This window comes from Notolepis coatsorum (genome assembly GCF_963971535.1).
Source record: "Notolepis coatsorum genome assembly, chromosome: 3".
In the NCBI taxonomy this organism is placed as follows: Eukaryota; Metazoa; Chordata; class Actinopteri; order Aulopiformes; family Paralepididae; genus Notolepis; species Notolepis coatsorum.
In genome coordinates, this window is record NC_140167.1 from 213780501 (window position 1) to 213796573 (window position 16073).

At 38.9% G+C, this 16073-nt stretch overlaps 1 protein-coding gene across 1 annotated transcript in view; it reads right to left on the reverse strand.

The window, feature by feature from the left end:
* Nucleotides 1-395: 395 nt before the first annotated feature.
* Nucleotides 396-16073, reverse strand: part of bco1 (beta-carotene oxygenase 1) — a gene marked incomplete at both ends in the record, with an annotated part of 375342 nt that continues 359664 nt past the window's right edge. The window contains 3 exon segments of the mRNA XM_084309454.1: nucleotides 396-550; nucleotides 2387-2498; nucleotides 5677-5771. Coding sequence (XP_084165580.1) covers nucleotides 396-550; nucleotides 2387-2498; nucleotides 5677-5771 — 362 coding nt within the window.

The window sequence follows — 16073 nt, forward strand, 5'->3', positions numbered from 1 at the left end:
AACAAGGGGTTATTCAAGGGTTATTCAAGGGGTTATCAAGGGGTTATTCTGAATAAAGAATTTCAATATATGTGTAAACATGCAAGGCTACATTTTAGGCATTGAGAAAATCAACAAATGCTGTTTGAAATCAACAAACATTCAATCCCTTGAAAATCCCTCAAATAAACCTGAAAATGGACATACATACAACAAGGTGATGAACATTCAGATAATACATTTTGTATTGTACTGGAGAATACAAGGTCACATCTTTATTGGGAATGTTCTGGTACATGGTCTGCCAATAAATTGTGAAGAAGACCATGGCACGGAAGGTATCTCTGTTTCTTACAAGTTCATATTTTCTTCAGAACAATAAAGTTCTGTGAAGGTCTTGTCTATTTCCAGTTGGACTAGTTTCCCTGCGGGATGAAATATCCGTGCATGTCCATGTGGAGCTCTGCGTTCACGTGAGCTCTGGCCACCTCTGTGAACGTCTTCCCGTCGAGCACCAGGAGGAAGCCAGACCGGCCCGGCTTGGAGTCGATGACTGATGTTAAAACCACGCCTGTGAACAAGACGAGATGAAAACAATTAAACATTCTGTCGTCACTCCCTGTGTTTGGTCTTCATCGACCAAGGATTCATTAGTCAACTGGTTGTTTTTCTTTTAAAGGAACACGTCAACATTATGTGAAAGGACGAGTACGTCTTCTCCAGAGTTAGAAAAGAAGATGGACACCAATGTCCTCTCTGTGTCTCCGCAGAAAGCTATCCGGCTGCAACATAGCCTAGCTTAGAACAAATGCATGGAAGTGGATGCTGATCAGCTAGCGTAGCTGTTGGCCAAAAACACCTGTCCTGGAGTTTTAAGCTTGGCTAATGGTCCGTATCCGCTTCCATTAATTTGTCCTAAGATTGCAGCCAGAGAGGAAACTTTAAGCATAATGTTGGTATCTATCTTCTTGTCTGACTCTAGAGAGGACAGTGAGCTCATTAACCTTAATGTTGGTGTGTTCCTTTAAGCCCTCTTCCATTGTGAACGAGTTATATTTCCTGAAGAAATTATCATAATAAAGATAATTATTAGTTATTATTATTATTAGATAAAGTTCTAGTTAGGTGCTTCTCCATGACTGCGTGTGGTGAAACACAACATATCATATTTGCAGATTAAATCAACCAATCGTTGAGTCAACAAAGTCCTGTAGGACTATTAGTCAATACCCACCTGACCTCCTCAACCCCTCCACTCCCTCCCGGATGCGTGAATACTTTCCCCAAGGCAGTTGTCCTTCCGCGTTCGGTTTGCGCGGCCTGATTGGCGACTGACGCTTCTCTCAGCGCCCAATCGCGTTGTGCCTAGCTTTCAGTTACGCAGCCCAAGTCCTTCCGTTCCACAGCCCATTTCCTTGCGATAGCAGTATAGCGATGCATGGCGGTAGTAGTTAGTGCATATTAGTATATTAATGCACGCCGGTAGCGAGTTAGTTGATAGTTAGTAGTATATTGATTCAGGTAGGTAGCTGATGTGATGGACTTGTGGAAATGAGAGAAGTTCTGGAAGTTAAGAGCGAGCGTTAGGAGTAACGCGATTGGGCGTTGAGCACATAGCACACACATCCACACGCACACACTCACTTTAAACAAACACACTGTAGCACCCACTCCCCACACTTTATATTTATTGATAAAGGATTTGCACTACAACTCGTACACCTTACTGTAAATTGTACCTAAATTGTACCTCATCCCATTTCTGCTTTGCACTATATAGTATTGTATATTAGTACACAGCATAGTATATTGTATATTATATGGTAACTCAGTTACGTCTATTCTGCATCGAACATTGTACATATGTCTATACTGAACATTGTGACCCCATTTTCTACTTCTAATTTACATGCTATACTATGTTATTTGATACTTATCTTGTCTAGCACAGTCTCTGGAGCGTAACACTAAGAAGCATTTTGTATAAAAGTATTCTGTACTTCTGTATGACAACTATTAAAGAAACTTGAACTTGAACTTGAAAACTTCCGGACGCTGCCATCCACAGACATGGATATACTCTCCATCCCACACAGAGTCTCTGGAACTCTGATCTCTGAACTCTGACTCTGATCCGCTCTGGACTCCTTCAAGACGGCTATGAAAACCCACCAGTTCACGAAGGCCTACGGCCTCTAGTCGTGTCCCTGTCATTTACTGTTATTATTTATTCTGTTTATTCCTTATGTGTTTTTGTTGCCTGTGAAGCGTCCTTGGTTTCTTAAAAGACTATATAAATCCAAGTTATTATTATCAGCAGACTAAAAAGGTCTTTAGTCCAGGACGACCCTGTCCGACAGCATCGATTGGAACTCTTCATGATATACATCATCCACAGCCGTCTCACCATCGTCCTCCGCCTCTCCGTTGGGCCGGGGGACAAAAATGGCCTCGGATGGCCAGCAGCCGTCCTCGCTCCACTCAGCCATCTGCTTGGTCTCTGTGTCATATTTCATAATCTAATGGGATAACAAACAAAGACGATGTTATGATTAAATTATAATTGCACACAGTTGTCAGTTGAATTAAATGGGCACTTGCTGTAACTAAAAAACAACGCTGATTTATTTTGCACATAACCTCACATACATCCAAAAACTAAACAGCTTTGCACACATTAATTTAGTTCGACAAGTTATTGTGAGTAAATGAGTAAATTAGTTGGAGACATTGAATCGTTGTTTTGTGTTAATTACAGCAATGAAAATAGCAATGTCTTGTCTTATAGGGACTTCTACCTTATCATTTCATTGAGCTGTAATTAACACAACACAAGGATTCAATGTCCAATTCAATGGTATTACAATAAACTCACGACCAAACATGTTAAGAGTTCACATACAGTTCTTCCTGTGCACTCGGACAGTGCAGTCAGTGTTTGTGAACATGCACCGCTCTCTCCTGACGCTAGACATCTGAGAAAACCCACTTGGTGACTGGGATGTAGAATCTGAGGCTGCTCCATAGACAATGAATGGGGCTCTGATTTTATGAAGCCAACTTTTTGTGTGTGCTCTTACACCCAAATGTGTTTTTAAATTCTGGTTCAGATCTTCTAGGGATGCTAAAAGATAACCCCACAGGGGCGCTCCAGTAGCGATGCTAGAAGATAACCCCCCAGGGGCGCTCCAGTAGCACACCACACAGCGCGCTGAGTCGCGAAGCGGACGCCCCGGGTTTGATTCCCCGACCCGGTGGCCATGTGCCGCATGTCTTCCCCTCTTCTCCTCCCGGTTCACCCGCTCTCCTCTGTTGGTCCTGCGTGGCCAAAAGGTCCTGCATTGACCAAAAAAGCTGAAAATGCTATAAATAAAATCTTAAAAAAAATAAAAGAAGATAACCCCACAAACATGTTATGATTTAAATGGAGGCGCAGTTCCTGGTGAGTGACGACCACTCTCCAATTCTGAACCCCCCAGATTACAAGTAAAATCACTTTTCAAAAGAAATGAAGAACAGCAATTATTCAATTGCTATTTATTTTGGTTAACATTTTTAAATTGTATTTTGGTGAGAGGACTTCCTATATTCTTTTTATCATTTATAAACAGAAATGTATTTCAATAGTTTCTATTGATAATTGTATCTGTGTGAATGTACATCATGTGATGGTTATATTGTATTATGTCTTTTGTGTGGACCACAGGAAAATGGTTCTTTCTAAGGCAACGACCAATGGGGATCCTAAATAAACATTCTGATTGATTCTATATTGTTGGTGGTGGGACTACTGTACCCATCTGCTTGTATGAAGTGTGGATTATACCATGACCTAAACCTAAAGCTTCCCACTGGATTATACCATGACATAAACCTAATGTATGAAATGTGGATTATACCATGACCTAAACCTAATGTGGATTATACCATGACCTAAACCTAATGTGGATTATACCATGACCTAAACCTAATGCTTGTATGAAATGTGGATTATACCATGACCTAAACCTAATGTGGATTATACCATGACCTAAACCTAATGCGTTTAAAAACCCACTTTTATTCCCTAGCCTTCGATTAATCCTGATTGTTCCACACCCTAACCCACACACTCCCATGCAATTTTATCCTGCCCCCTCCCTCTTGTATCTCTTCTTGTGCTCCTCTGTCCCTGGTGTGCTATACTGTACTTTGTGCTCCCCTATCCGCTTGTCCTATTTTTTGAATGTACTGTCCTGTCCTGTTGTGCCTTTTTGTATTTGTGTATTTTATAGGACATTGATTTTATGCTTTGACTGTACTGTACAGCACATTGGTTGGCTCTCGAGCTTTTAAATGTGCTCTATAAATAAATTACTTGATTTGACTTCACTTGATTTGGATTATACCATGATCTAAACCTAATGTATGAAGTGTGGATTATACCATGACCTAAACATAATATGTGATGAGTGGATTATACCATGACCTAAACCTAATGTGTGAAGTGTGGATTATACCATGACCTAAACCTAATGTATGAAGCGTGGATTATACCATGACCTAAACCTAATGTGTGAAGTGTGGATTATACCATGACCTAAACCGAATGTGTGAAGTGTGGATTATACCATGACCTAAACCTAATGTATGAAGTGTGGATTATACCATGACCTAAACCTAATGTATGAAGTGTGGATTATACCATGACCTAAACCTAATGTGTGAAGTGTGGATTATACCATGACCTAAACCTAATGTATGAAGCGTGGATTATACCATGACCTAAACCTAAAGCTTCCCACTGGATTATACCATGACCTAAACCTAATGTATGAAGCGTGGATTATACCATGACCTAAACCTAAAGCTTCCCACTGGATTATACCATGACCTAAACCTAATGTATGAAGCGTGGATTATACCATGACCTAAACCTAAAGCTTCCCACTGGATTATACCATGACCTAAACCTAATGTATGAAGCGTGGATTATACCATGACCTAAACCTAAAGCTTCCCACTGGATTATACCATGACCTAAACCTAATGTATGAAGTGTGGATTATACCATGACCTAAACCTAATGTATGAAGCGTGGATTATACCATGACCTAAACCTAATGTATGAAATGTGGATTATACCATGACCTAAACCTAATGTGGATTACACCATGACCTAAACCTAATGCTTGTATGAAGTGTGGATTATACCATGACCTAAACCTAATGCTTGTATGAAGTGTGGATTATACCATGACCTAAACCTAATGCTTCCCACTAGATTCTGCTTTTTATTTCAGCTTGCTCAGAGATAACATAAAGACACTGGTTCAAAGCTGTGTCATAAAGCCACGTTCAGAGATAACATGTCATAACGCTATGTTATCTTAATTGGTGAAGATAGTGAAGATCATGTGAGTACTTTGTCCCAACCTTGTTACCTTTCCTCTAGACTTGTCTGCAGAGTTAGAAGTATGGAAACAGCACCTAGGTTAGGATATGTTAGATTAGGTTATCTAAAGGTTGTGGGCCTACTGTATAGATTCTCAAGAAGGAAAAGTACACATTACTCATTCTTGCAACTGTAAACTGCTGTCGCTTTCTTCCAACAGTTGTGATTGGATGGTCAAGAAAAGACGGTTGAATTTGAGCTAGGTCAATTAAGACCTAAAGCTTTGTTTTATGCTTGAAGTGATTATTAGAAAAAATATTCACCTTAGTTGCCATTGCAGACATCTTCACACAAGTCATGTAGACAAATTGGTGCTTCTTCCCATTGATGTCATAATTGATTCTCGGCAATTCAACACCTATTGGGCAAAACATATGATATTTCAATTTGATTCATAAAATCAACAATAATAATAATACATTTATTTTATATAGCGCCTTACATTAGGAATCTCAAGGCGCTTTATATACATGGCATTATAGCATACAGAAAAACACAGTACAGGGACAAACACAGTACATGGACTTTCACAATGACGACATAGTGGGGATAATACAGAGAGAGGGAGAGAACTTAGAGACAAGACAGAGAACATTTTTAAATAAATAATAATACTAAAGTATAGGTCTGTACTGATGTGAAAATGTAAGTGATGCAGGGGTTGGAGGGTCAGGAGTGAGGGTATGCAAGTTTGAACAGGTGGGTTTTGAGGTGGCTCTTAAGTGTTTCTACAGATGGGGCTTCTTTGATGTGTGATGGGAGTTGATTCCAGAGTCGGGGAGCAGCGGAGGAGAATGATTTGTTTTCTGTGGATTTGAGGCGGTAGTGTGGTGTGCTCAGAAGGGCTAAGTTGGATGAACGGAGTGAGCGGGAGGGAGTGTAGTGTTGAAGAAGGTTGTAGATGTAGGCAGGTGCTAGGGAGGAGGGCTTTGTAAGTGAGGAGACAGATCTTAAAGTCAATCCTATACTTGACAGGGAGCCAGTGAAGTGAGGAGAGGACAGGTGTGATGTGGGAGATGTGGCTGCGGGTGATGATGCGGGCTGAGGTGTTATGATCTAGTTGAAGTTTATGGAGGGATTTAGATGTTGAGCCAATGAGTAATGCATTACAGTAATCTAGACAGGAACAAATTAGGGCATGAACCAGCTTTTCAGTGTCGGAGCGGGACAGTAGTGGTCTAATGCGTGAAATGTTCCTGAGGTGAAAGTAGCATGTCTTGGTGATGTTGTTGATGTGTGTTTCGAATGTTAGTTTGGGGTCAAAAAGAACACCCTAGTTTTTCACTGTGGGGGAGGGGAGGATAGAGTGGTTGTTGATGGATATGGAGCAGTCAGGGTTTTTACGGAGAAGGTGAGGTGTGCCCATTACAAGTATTTCAGTTTTAGTGCTATTGAGTTGGAGAAGGTTGTGGTTCATTCAGATTTTTATTTCAGAGAGGCAGGAGGAGAGGGCAATAGTAGCAGCAGTGGTGTCGGGAGGGGAGTGAATGTATAACTGTGTGTCATCGGCGTAGCAGTGGTATTGAAGACCATGTGTTCTGAAGATGTGGCAGAGGTGTAACATATAGAGGGAGAAGAGTATGGGACCAAGGACTGAGCCTTGGGGGACACCAGATGTAACAGGGAAAGAAGTGAGGTATGACTGTCCTTGGTAGTGAACTGCTCTCTGTCTGATAGATAGGAGTGAAAGACATTAGGCATTTGTACATTTGTATTTGAAAAGGTAAAATCATTACTATTTTCACTGTATAATAGAAGTTATTTACCAATATGTATCAGGGATGGAAAGGGTTGTGGATCTGGCTGAGGTTTCTGGCTGAGGTTCAGTCTACATGTTGTGTCTTTAGTTCAGTTCAGTCTACATGTTGTGTCTTTAGTTCAGTCTACAGGCTGTGTCTTTAGTTCAGTCTACATGTTGTGTCTTTAGTTCAGTCTACATGTTGTGTCTTTAGTTCAGTCTACAGGTTGTGTCTTTAGTTTAGTCTACATGTGGTGTATTTAGTTCAGTCTACATGTTGTGTCTTTAGTTCAGTCTACATGTTGTGTCTTTAGTTCAGTCTACATGTTGTGTCTTTAGTTCAGTCTACAGATTGTGTTTTTAGTTCAGTCTACATGTTGTGTCTTTAGTTCAGTCTACATGTTGTGTCTTTAGTTCAGTCTACAGGTTGTCTCTTTAGTTCAGTCTACAGGTTGTGTCTTTAGTTCAGTCTACAGGTTGTGTCTTTAGTTCAGTCTACATGGTGTGTCTTTAGTTCAGTCTACATTACATGTTGTGTCTTTAGTTCAGTCTACATGTTGTGGTCTACATGGTGTGTCTTTAGTTCAGTCTACAGGTTGTGTCTTTAGTTCAGTCTACATGTTGTGTCTTTAGTTCAGTCTACAGGTTGTGTCTTTAGTTTAGTTCAGTCTACATGTTGTGTCTTTAGTTCAGTCTACATGTTGTGTCTTTAGTTCAGTCTACAGGTTGTGTCTTTTGTTCCGTCTACATGTTGTGTCTTTAGTTCAGTCTACAGGTTGTGTCTTTAGTTCTGTCTACATGTTGTGTCTTTAGTTCAGTATACATGTTGTGTCTTTAGTTCAGTCTACATGTTGTGTCTTTAGTTCAGTCTACATGTTGTGTCTTTAGTTCAGTCTACAGGATGTGTCTTTAGTTCAGTATACATGTTGTGTCTTTAGTTCAGTCTACAGGCTGTGTCTTTAGTTCAGTCTAGATGTTGTGTCTTTAGTTCAGTCTACATGTTGTGTATTTAGTTCAGTCTACATGTTGTGTATTTAGTTCAGTCTACAGGTTGTGTCTTTAGTTCAGTCTACATGGTGTGTCTTTAGTTCAGTCTACAGGTTGTCTCTTTAGTTCAGTCTACATGTTGTGTCTTTAGTTCAGTCTACAGGTTGTCTCTTTAGTTCAGTCTACATGTTGTGTCTTTAGTTCAGTCTACATGTTGTGTCTTTAGTTCAGTCTACAGGTTGTGTCTTTAGATCAGTCTACAGGTTGTGTCTTTAGTTCAGTCTACATGTTGTGTCTTTAGTTCAGTCTACATGTTGTGTCTTTAGTTCAGTCTACATGTTGTGTCTTTAGTTCAGTCTACAGGCTGTGTCTTTAGTTCAGTCTAGATGTTGTGTATTTAGTTCAGTCTACAGGTTGTGTCTTTAGTTCAGTCTACATGTTGTGTCTTTAGTTCAGTCTACATGTTGTGTCTTTAGTTCAGTCTACAGGTTGTGTCTTTAGTTCAGTCTACATGTTGTGTCTTTAGTTCAGTCTACAGGTTGTCTCTTTAGTTCAGTCTACATGTTGTGTCTTTAGTTCAGTCTACATGTTGTGTCTTTAGTTCAGTCTACATGTTGTGTCTTTAGTTCAGTCTACAGGTTGTGTCTTTAGTTCAGTCTACATGTTGTGTCTTTAGTTCAGTCTTCAGGTTGTGTCTTTAGTTCAGTCTACATGGTGTGTCTTTAGTTCAGTCTACATTACATGTTCTGTCTTTAGTTCAGTCTACATGTTGTGTCTTTAGTTCAGTCTACAGGTTGTGTCTTTAGTTCAGTCTACAGGTTGTGTCTTTAGTTCAGTCTACATGTTGTGTCTTTAGTTCAGTCTACATGGTGTGTCTTTAGTTCAGTCTACATTACATGTTGTGTCTTTAGTTCAGTCTACATGTTGTGGTCTACATGTTGTGTCTTTAGTTCAGTCTACAGGTTGTGTCTTTAGTTCAGTCTACATGTTGTTTCTTTAGTTCAGTCTACAGGTTGTGTCTTTAGTTTAGTTCAGTCTATATGTTGTGTCTTTAGTTCAGTCTACATGTTGTGTCTTTAGTTCAGTCTACAGGTTGTGTCTTTAGTTCAGTCTACATGTTGTGTCTTTAGTTCAGTCTACAGGTTGTCTCTTTAGTTCAGTCTACATGTTGTGTCTTTAGTTCAGTCTACATGTTGTGTCTTTAGTTCAGTCTACATGTTGTGTCTTTAGTTCGGTCTACAGGTTGTGTCTTTAGTTCAGTCTACATGTTGTGTCTTTAGTTCAGTCTACATGTTGTGTCTTTAGTTCAGTCTACAGGTTGTGTCTTTAGTTCAGTATACATGGTGTGTCTTTAGTTCAGTCTACATGTTGTGTCTTTAGTTCAGTCTACAGGTTGTGTCTTTAGTTTAGTCTACATGTTGTGTCTTTAGTTCAGTCTACATGTTGTGTCTTTAGTCCAGTCTACATGTTGCGTCTTTAGTCCAATCTACATGTTGAGTCTTTAGTTCAGTCTACAGGTTGTGTCTTTAGTTCGGTCTACATGTTGTGTCTTTAGTTCAGTCTACAGGTTGTGTCTTCAGTTCAGTCTACATGTTGTGTCTTTAGTTCAGTCTACATGTTGTCTACAGGTTGTGTCTTTAGTTCAGTCTACAGGTTGTGTCTTTAGTTTAGTTCAGTCTACATGTTGTGTCGTTAGTTCAGTCTACATGTTGTCTTTAGTTCAGTCTACATGTTGTGTCTTTAGTTCAGTCTACAGGTTGTGTCTTTAGTTCAGTCTACAGGTTGTGTCTTTAGTTCAGTCTACATGTTGTGTCTTTAGTTCAGTCTACATGTTGTGTCTTTAGTTCAGTCTACAGGATGTGTCTTTAGTTCAGTATACATGTTGTGTCTTTAGTTCAGTCTACAGGCTGTGTCTTTAGTTCAGTCTAGATGTTGTGTCTTTAGTTCAGTCTACATGTTGTGTCTTTAGTTCAGTCTACATGTTGTGTATTTAGTTCAGTCTACAGGTTGTGTCTTTAGTTCAGTCTACATGTTGTGTCTTTAGTTCAGTCTACAGGTTGTCTCTTTAGTTCAGTCTACATGTTGTGTCTTTAGTTCAGTCTACAGGTTGTCTCTTTAGTTCAGTCTACATGTTGTGTCTTTAGTTCAGTCTACATGTTGTGTCTTTAGTTCAGTCTACAGGTTGTGTCTTTAGATCAGTCTACAGGTTGTGTCTTTAGTTCAGTCTACATGTTGTGTCTTTAGTTCAGTCTACATGTTGTGTCTTTAGTTCAGTCTACATGTTGTGTCTTTAGTTCAGTCTACAGGCTGTGTCTTTAGTTCAGTCTAGATGTTGTGTATTTAGTTCAGTCTACAGGTTGTGTCTTTAGTTCAGTCTACATGTTGTGTCTTTAGTTCAGTCTACAGGTTGTGTCTTTAGTTCAGTCTACATGTTGTGTCTTTAGTTCAGTCTACATGGTGTGTCTTTAGTTCAGTCTACATTACATGTTGTGTCTTTAGTTCAGTCTACATGTTGTGGTCTACATGTTGTGTCTTTAGTTCAGTCTACAGGTTGTGTATTTAGTTCAGTCTACATGTTGTTTCTTTAGTTCAGTCTACATGTTGTGTCTTTAGTTCAGTCTACAGGTTGTGTCTTTAGTTTAGTTCAGTCTATATGTTGTGTCTTTAGTTCAGTCTACATGTTGTGTCTTTAGTTCAGTCTACAGGTTGTGTCTTTAGTTCAGTCTACATGTTGTGTCTTTAGTTCAGTCTACAGGTTGTCTCTTTAGTTCAGTCTACATGTTGTGTCTTTAGTTCAGTCTACATGTTGTGTCTTTAGTTCAGTCTACATGTTGTGTCTTTAGTTCGGTCTACAGGTTGTGTCTTTAGTTCAGTCTACATGTTGTGTCTTTAGTTCAGTCTACATGTTGTGTCTTTAGTTCAGTCTACAGGTTGTGTCTTTAGTTCAGTATACATGGTGTGTCTTTAGTTCAGTCTACATGTTGTGTCTTTAGTTCAGTCTACAGGTTGTGTCTTTAGTTTAGTCTACATGTTGTGTCTTTAGTTCAGTCTACATGTTGTGTCTTTAGTCCAGTCTACATGTTGCGTCTTTAGTCCAATCTACATGTTGTGTCTTTAGTTCAGTCTACAGGTTGTGTCTTTAGTTCGGTCTACATGTTGTGTCTTTAGTTCAGTCTACAGGTTGTGTCTTCAGTTCAGTCTACATGTTGTGTCTTTAGTTCAGTCTACATGTTGTCTACAGGTTGTGTCTTTAGTTCAGTCTACAGGTTGTGTCTTTAGTTTAGTTCAGTCTACATGTTGTGTCGTTAGTTCAGTCTACATGTTGTCTTTAGTTCAGTCTACATGTTGTGTCTTTAGTTCAGTCTACAGGTTGTGTCTTTAGTTCAGTCTACAGGTTGTGTCTTTAGTTCAGTCTACATGTTGTGTCTTTAGTTCAGTCTACATGTTGTGTCTTTAGTTCAGTCTACATGTTGTGTCTTTAGTTCAGTCTACAGGATGTGTCTTTAGTTCAGTATACATGTTGTGTCTTTAGTTCAGTCTACAGGCTGTGTATTTAGTTCAGTCTAGATGTTGTGTCTTTAGTTCAGTCTACATGTTGTGTCTTTAGTTCAGTCTACATGTTGTGTATTTAGTTCAGTCTACAGGTTGTGTCTTTAGTTCAGTCTACATGTTGTGTCTTTAGTTCAGTCTACAGGTTGTCTCTTTAGTTCAGTCTACATGTTGTGTCTTTAGTTCAGTCTACAGGTTGTCTCTTTAGTTCAGTCTACATGTTGTGTCTTTAGTTCAGTCTACATGGTGTGTCTTTAGTTCAGTCTACAGGTTGTGTCTTTAGATCAGTCTACAGGTTGTGTCTTTAGTTCAGTCTACATGTTGTGTCTTTAGTTCAGTCTACATGTTGTGTCTTTAGTTCAGTCTACATGGTGTGTCTTTAGTTCAGTCTACATTACATGTTCTGTCTTTAGTTCAGTCTACATGTTGTGTCTTTAGTTCAGTCTACAGGTTGTGTCTTTAGTTCAGTCTACAGGTTGTGTCTTTAGTTCAGTCTACATGTTGTGTCTTTAGTTCAGTCTACATGGTGTGTCTTTAGTTCAGTCTACATTACATGTTGTGTCTTTAGTTCAGTCTACATGTTGTGGTCTACATGTTGTGTCTTTAGTTCAGTCTACAGGTTGTGTCTTTAGTTCAGTCTACATGTTGTTTCTTTAGTTCAGTCTACAGGTTGTGTCTTTAGTTTAGTTCAGTCTATATGTTGTGTCTTTAGTTCAGTCTACATGTTGTGTCTTTAGTTCAGTCTACAGGTTGTGTCTTTAGTTCAGTCTACATGTTGTGTCTTTAGTTCAGTCTACATGTTGTGTCTTTAGTTCAGTCTACATGGTGTGTCTTTAGTTCAGTCTACATTACATGTTCTGTCTTTAGTTCAGTCTACATGTTGTGTCTTTAGTTCAGTCTACAGGTTGTGTCTTTAGTTCAGTCTACAGGTTGTGTCTTTAGTTCAGTCTACATGTTGTGTCTTTAGTTCAGTCTAGATGTTGTGTCTTTAGTTCAGTCTACATGTTGTGTATTTAGTTCAGTCTACAGGTTGTGTCTTTAGTTCAGTCTACATGTTGTGTCTTTAGTTCAGTCTACAGGTTGTCTCTTTAGTTCAGTCTACATGTTGTGTCTTTAGTTCAGTCTACAGGTTGTCTCTTTAGTTCAGTCTACATGTTGTGTCTTTAGTTCAGTCTACATGTTGTGTCTTTAGTTCAGTCTACAGGTTGTGTCTTTAGATCAGTCTACAGGTTGTGTCTTTAGTTCAGTCTACATGTTGTGTCTTTAGTTCAGTCTACATGTTGTGTCTTTAGTTCAGTCTACATGTTGTGTCTTTAGTTCAGTCTACAGGCTGTGTCTTTAGTTCAGTCTAGATGTTGTGTATTTAGTTCAGTCTACAGGTTGTGTCTTTAGTTCAGTCTACATGTTGTGTCTTTAGTTCAGTCTACAGGTTGTGTCTTTAGTTCAGTCTACATGTTGTGTCTTTAGTTCAGTCTACATGGTGTGTCTTTAGTTCAGTCTACATTACATGTTGTGTCTTTAGTTCAGTCTACATGTTGTGGTCTACATGTTGTGTCTTTAGTTCAGTCTACAGGTTGTGTATTTAGTTCAGTCTACATGTTGTTTCTTTAGTTCAGTCTACATGTTGTGTCTTTAGTTCAGTCTACAGGTTGTGTCTTTAGTTTAGTTCAGTCTATATGTTGTGTCTTTAGTTCAGTCTACATGTTGTGTCTTTAGTTCAGTCTACAGGTTGTGTCTTTAGTTCAGTCTACATGTTGTGTCTTTAGTTCAGTCTACAGGTTGTCTCTTTAGTTCAGTCTACATGTTGTGTCTTTAGTTCAGTCTACATGTTGTGTCTTTAGTTCAGTCTACATGTTGTGTCTTTAGTTCGGTCTACAGGTTGTGTCTTTAGTTCAGTCTACATGTTGTGTCTTTAGTTCAGTCTACATGTTGTGTCTTTAGTTCAGTCTACAGGTTGTGTCTTTAGTTTAGTTCAGTCTACATGTTGTGTCGTTAGTTCAGTCTACATGTTGTCTACAGGTTGTGTCTTTAGTTCAGTCTACAGGTTGTGTCTTTAGTTTAGTTCAGTCTACATGTTGTGTCGTTAGTTCAGTCTACATGTTGTCTTTAGTTCAGTCTACATGTTGTGTCTTTAGTTCAGTCTACAGGTTGTGTCTTTAGTTCAGTCTACAGGTTGTGTCTTTAGTTCAGTCTACATGTTGTGTCTTTAGTTCAGTCTACATGTTGTGTCTTTAGTTCAGTCTACAGGATGTGTCTTTAGTTCAGTATACATGTTGTGTCTTTAGTTCAGTCTACAGGCTGTGTCTTTAGTTCAGTCTAGATGTTGTGTCTTTAGTTCAGTCTACATGTTGTGTCTTTAGTTCAGTCTACATGTTGTGTATTTAGTTCAGTCTACAGGTTGTGTCTTTAGTTCAGTCTACATGTTGTGTCTTTAGTTCAGTCTACAGGTTGTCTCTTTAGTTCAGTCTACATGTTGTGTCTTTAGTTCAGTCTACAGGTTGTCTCTTTAGTTCAGTCTACATGTTGTGTCTTTAGTTCAGTCTACATGTTGTGTCTTTAGTTCAGTCTACAGGTTGTGTCTTTAGATCAGTCTACAGGTTGTGTCTTTAGTTCAGTCTACATGTTGTGTCTTTAGTTCAGTCTACATGTTGTGTCTTTAGTTCAGTCTACATGTTGTGTCTTTAGTTCAGTCTACAGGCTGTGTCTTTAGTTCAGTCTAGATGTTGTGTATTTAGTTCAGTCTACAGGTTGTGTCTTTAGTTCAGTCTACATGTTGTGTCTTTAGTTCAGTCTACAGGTTGTGTCTTTAGTTCAGTCTACATGTTGTGTCTTTAGTTCAGTCTACATGGTGTGTCTTTAGTTCAGTCTACATTACATGTTGTGTCTTTAGTTCAGTCTACATGTTGTGGTCTACATGTTGTGTCTTTAGTTCAGTCTACAGGTTGTGTATTTAGTTCAGTCTACATGTTGTTTCTTTAGTTCAGTCTACATGTTGTGTCTTTAGTTCAGTCTACAGGTTGTGTCTTTAGTTTAGTTCAGTCTATATGTTGTGTCTTTAGTTCAGTCTACATGTTGTGTCTTTAGTTCAGTCTACAGGTTGTGTCTTTAGTTCAGTCTACATGTTGTGTCTTTAGTTCAGTCTACAGGTTGTCTCTTTAGTTCAGTCTACATGTTGTGTCTTTAGTTCAGTCTACATGTTGTGTCTTTAGTTCAGTCTACATGTTGTGTCTTTAGTTCGGTCTACAGGTTGTGTCTTTAGTTCAGTCTACATGTTGTGTCTTTAGTTCAGTCTACATGTTGTGTCTTTAGTTCAGTCTACAGGTTGTGTCTTTAGTTCAGTATACATGGTGTGTCTTTAGTTCAGTCTACATGTTGTGTCTTTAGTTCAGTCTACAGGTTGTGTCTTTAGTTTAGTCTACATGTTGTGTCTTTAGTTCAGTCTACATGTTGTGTCTTTAGTCCAGTCTACATGTTGCGTCTTTAGTCCAATCTACATGTTGTGTCTTTAGTTCAGTCTACAGGTTGTGTCTTTAGTTCGGTCTACATGTTGTGTCTTTAGTTCAGTCTACAGGTTGTGTCTTCAGTTCAGTCTACATGTTGTGTCTTTAGTTCAGTCTACATGTTGTCTACAGGTTGTGTCTTTAGTTCAGTCTACAGGTTGTGTCTTTAGTTTAGTTCAGTCTACATGTTGTGTCGTTAGTTCAGTCTACATGTTGTCTTTAGTTCAGTCTACATGTTGTGTCTTTAGTTCAGTCTACAGGTTGTGTCTTTAGTTCAGTCTACAGGTTGTGTCTTTAGTTCAGTCTACATGTTGTGTCTTTAGTTCAGTCTACATGTTGTGTCTTTAGTTCAGTCTACATGTTGTGTCTTTAGTTCAGTCTACAGGATGTGTCTTTAGTTCAGTATACATGTTGTGTCTTTAGTTCAGTCTACAGGCTGTGTATTTAGTTCAGTCTAGATGTTGTGTCTTTAGTTCAGTCTACATGTTGTGTCTTTAGTTCAGTCTACATGTTGTGTATTTAGTTCAGTCTACAGGTTGTGTCTTTAGTTCAGTCTACATGTTGTGTCTTTAGTTCAGTCTACAGGTTGTCTCTTTAGTTCAGTCTACATGTTGTGTCTTTAGTTCAGTCTACAGGTTGTCTCTTTAGTTCAGTCTACATGTTGTGTCTTTAGTTCAGTCTACATGGTGTGTCTTTAGTTCAGTCTACAGGTTGTGTCTTTAGATCAGTCTACAGGTTGTGTCTTTAGTTCAGTCTACATGTTGTGTCTTTAGTTCAGTCTACATGTTGTGTCTTTAGTTCAGTCTACATGGTGTGTCTTTAGTTCAGTCTACATTACATGTTCTGTCTTTAGTTCAGTCTACATGTTGTGTCTTTAGTTCAGTCT